The 3,630-nt window shown below is 55.2% G+C and overlaps 1 protein-coding gene across 1 annotated transcript; it reads left to right on the forward strand.

Moving 5' to 3' along the window:
- The first annotated feature begins 797 nt into the window (after positions 1–797).
- LOC131748371 (polyadenylate-binding protein 1-like 2) lies at positions 798–3,027 on the forward strand. Its single transcript, XM_067023493.1, has one exon. The coding sequence runs from the start codon at positions 1,401–1,403 to the stop codon at positions 2,001–2,003; it is 603 nt and encodes a 200-aa protein (XP_066879594.1). The 5' UTR covers positions 798–1,400; the 3' UTR covers positions 2,004–3,027.
- Positions 3,028–3,630: the final 603 nt, after the last annotated feature.

Below are 3,630 nucleotides of genomic sequence, written 5' to 3' on the forward strand. Positions count from 1 at the left end.
TCCATGTATATCCCTAGGGACCAGCAACGGCTCCATAAATATTTGTGGCATGGCATTATGGATGAATGAATACGTGTTCTTGTGTTCTTTATTTCCTCTTCTGCAAGTGTTGCAGAGGAGGGAAAGAGCCGGAGAAGGGGGAGGAATCACTGAGAAAATGGGTCAGCAGGCTGCAGTGGGAGCCTGCCCTATTTGCCCCAGCTCCAGCTCAGAGTAAGAGTTGCTGCCTTGGTGGCGGTGATGTTGGAGAGTGTGTGTGCCTTGAGGTGGGGAGAACCCCTGAACGTGAGAAAACCATTTTTCTTGGCTTTGTTTAGGCAGGGCAAGTGTATTCTCAACGCCACCCGCCTTCTCTTGCAAGGTGCTTGATTTAATCATTTAAATGTTCTATGGGGAGAGGAAGGATAAAACAAAACTCCCTAAATCTAACCCAGATTCCCTCAGTCCACACGGAGCCCTTTGCCTGGCTTCCTCTTCAAACACATCCAGCCGATCCGACAGGCTGAGGACTCACACTCCCGCCCCCCAACCTCAAGCCTCCCGCTCCCGCCCCCTCCCACCGTCCGCGGCCCCGCAGCCCCGCAGCAGCCACAGGGGGAACCAAAGAGACAGAAGCCTTCCCAGCTGCCCGGACCACAGACGCCAACACCCCCCGCCCCCCACCACACGCCGCCCGCCCGCGCCCCGCACGCTAGCCCACGACCGAGCGGCGGCGGCAGCAGCAGTGGGCTGCAGGCTGCTGCGACTCGCACCGGTGCGCTCCTGGCAACGCTCGCCATACCAGGTGACTGGGACTCTCCAGATCGGCTGGCCCGGGGTCCGCCGCCCCAGCTCGCGCTCGCGCCCCCAGCCCGGGTTCCGGCGCCCACCCGCCTTCCTGCCCTCTCCCGCCTCTCCGCCCCCCAGCTCGCGGGAAGGGAGGTCGCGGCAGCGGCCTGGGGGCACCGGCGACCGTGGCGACAGCGGCGACAGTGGCGGCGGCGGTGGCGGCGGCGGCTGCGGCGGCGGCGGAGGCTGCGGCGGCGACCGTGGCAGAAGCGGTGGCGGAGGCCTCCGTGGCGGAGGCGGAAGCAGAGGTGGAGGCTGAGTTGGAGGCCGAGGCCTCAGTAGAGGAGGCAGTGGCGGAGGCCACCCTGGGGGAGGCGGCGGCAGCCCTAGCGGGGGAGGAGGCGGAGGCCTCCCTGGCGGCAGCGGCAGTGGCCGTGGCGGAGGCCGGTGCGGCCGAAGCCGCCGCCGCGGCAGAGGCTGCGACGCCCCCCTTGGGGGAGGCGGAGGCGGATGCGGATGCGGATGCGGATGCAGATGCGGAGGTGGCGGCGGCGGTAGCGGCGGCGGCGGTGGCCGCCGCGGATGCTGATGCGGAGACGGGCGGGGGCTCCGGGGGGAATCCGGACTTTCCAATGGCTTCGCTGTACGTGGGCGACCTGCACCCTGAGGTGACGGAGGCAATGCTGTACGAGAAGTTCAGCCCAGCCGGGCCCATCCTCTCCATCCGCATTTGCAGGGACAAGATCACCCGCCGCTCGTTGGGCTATGCATATGTCAACTACCAGCAACCGGTGGACGCCAAGCGGGCCCTGGAGACCCTGAACTTTGATGTCATCAAGGGCAGGCCAGTGCGCATCATGTGGTCCCAGCGGGACCCCTCGCTCCGCAAGAGCGGGGTGGGCAACGTCTTCATCAAGAACCTGGGCAAAACCATCGACAACAAGGCGCTGTACAACATCTTCTCGGCATTCGGCAACATCCTCTCCTGCAAAGTGGCCTGCGACGAAAAGGGGCCCAAGGGCTACGGGTTCGTGCACTTCCAGAAGCAGGAGTCCGCCGAGCGGGCCATCGATGCGATGAATGGCATGTTCCTGAACTACCGCAAAATTTTCGTTGGGAGGTTCAAGTCGCATAAGGAACGAGAGGCCGAAAGGGGAGCCTGGGCCAGGCAGTCCACCAGTGCTGACGTCAAGGATTTCGAGGAAGACACCGACGAGGAGGCCACCTTGCGATGAAGACATCTCAGGAGCGAGCCAGCCAGCAGAGCCAAACCTTGGCTCCCACCCGGTTTACAACCCCACCCTTTGCCCCCCTAACCCACCAGCAGTGTATTGTATTGGGAGTGCAGGTCTCTCTCTCTCACAACCGCCCCGACTCTTTCTTCCCTCCATCTCTCCCTCCCTCCGTCTGTCTCAGTCCCTCTCACTCTGTGTCTCTCTCTGACTTTCTCTCCACTCCCCTCTCGTCCCTACCCCTCCTCTACCCTCCCTTCCCCCCACACCCACCTTGGGTGTTGTGAATAATCTTGCTAATCTGTGACAATTGACAGGTTAAAGGGTGTCTTCTCCTTGTGGTTTGGTTTAAAAAGCACTTTCTCTCTTTGTTTATTGCACAGGTGATACAATTTCATGGTAGAAACATCAGGAAGGAGAAGGAAATCAGATGAGGGAAACCCAAGAGAGTAATTGCTCCCCATGACCCTACTACCCGGAGACAACCACTTTTACCGTTTCCGTGTGCTGTTTTCCAGGCTCTCTCCTCTCCTTCTCTCTCTCCCTCCCTTCCTCACCTCCACCCCACCTTCCCTTTTAACACACTGTTATAGAATGGTTCATGTATGTGGTGTTTCTTAATCTGCTTTTTCAAATACTAAAACCAAACAAAAATCGACCCATTGAACTTCTTTCCGTGTTATTCAACAGGCTTCAGAAACGTCATCTTTAGTGCCTGAAGAGTGTATCGATGGACCCTAACATTTCTGTAGTCATCCCTGCATTGTTGGACATTCAGGTGGTGCCTAGTTCTTTCCCTGTGTTTAAGCCCAGCACTGTGTATACTCCAATGAGTGAATTCTCCCTTGTCAAGCCAAATCTTTGCTAGCATACCTGATGATCTTAATTGTGGACTTGCAGGATCCACATATGGACATTTTAAAGACTTTTCCTGTGTGTTGCCAAATGGCCCCTTCATAAGCATTGTACCTATTTGCATTCATGCCAGCCAGCTCAGCTAGTAAAAAGAGTATGCCCATTTCCCCTGCATAGTCTCCTGGTCACTATAATTGTGTGTGTGTGTGTGTGTGTGTGTGTGTGTGTGTGTGTGTGTGTGTGTGCGCGCACGCGTGGTGTGTGTGTCTTGGCCAGCTTGATGGGCTGCAAATGGTATTTCGCTGTTCTTGGTTGTTTTGCTGAATTTAAATACTGTTTTTCACCTTCTTAACCTGTGCCCACTTCCTGCCCTTTTCCCCATTCTCAGAAAAATAATTCAGCTTCATTGCAGGAAACAAATCACAAAGCGGACAAGTTAACAGAAGAAAATGAATGTCACCTGTAATCAATCCTAATGAGCACCCATACCTCCCTGAATCATTTTCATCTGCACCTGCCCAGTATTTTTCATGTGATATATATGTTAATTTTAATGTATATACTGTTTCAATATCGGCTTTTTCACACATAAATATATGATATAGATAGATATAGATGTATAGATAGATATTCTTGAACTTCCTTTCATGTCATTAAATATTCTTCTAAAATAGTTTCCGTGGCTGTTGTATTCCAGTGGATGGGCTAGATAGAGGAATAGATAGATAGATGTATGCATCTATATCCATATTTAGATATAGATATGGGTATATTT

Source organism: Kogia breviceps, chromosome X (genome assembly GCF_026419965.1).
Source record: "Kogia breviceps isolate mKogBre1 chromosome X, mKogBre1 haplotype 1, whole genome shotgun sequence".
In the NCBI taxonomy this organism is placed as follows: Eukaryota; Metazoa; Chordata; class Mammalia; order Artiodactyla; family Physeteridae; genus Kogia; species Kogia breviceps.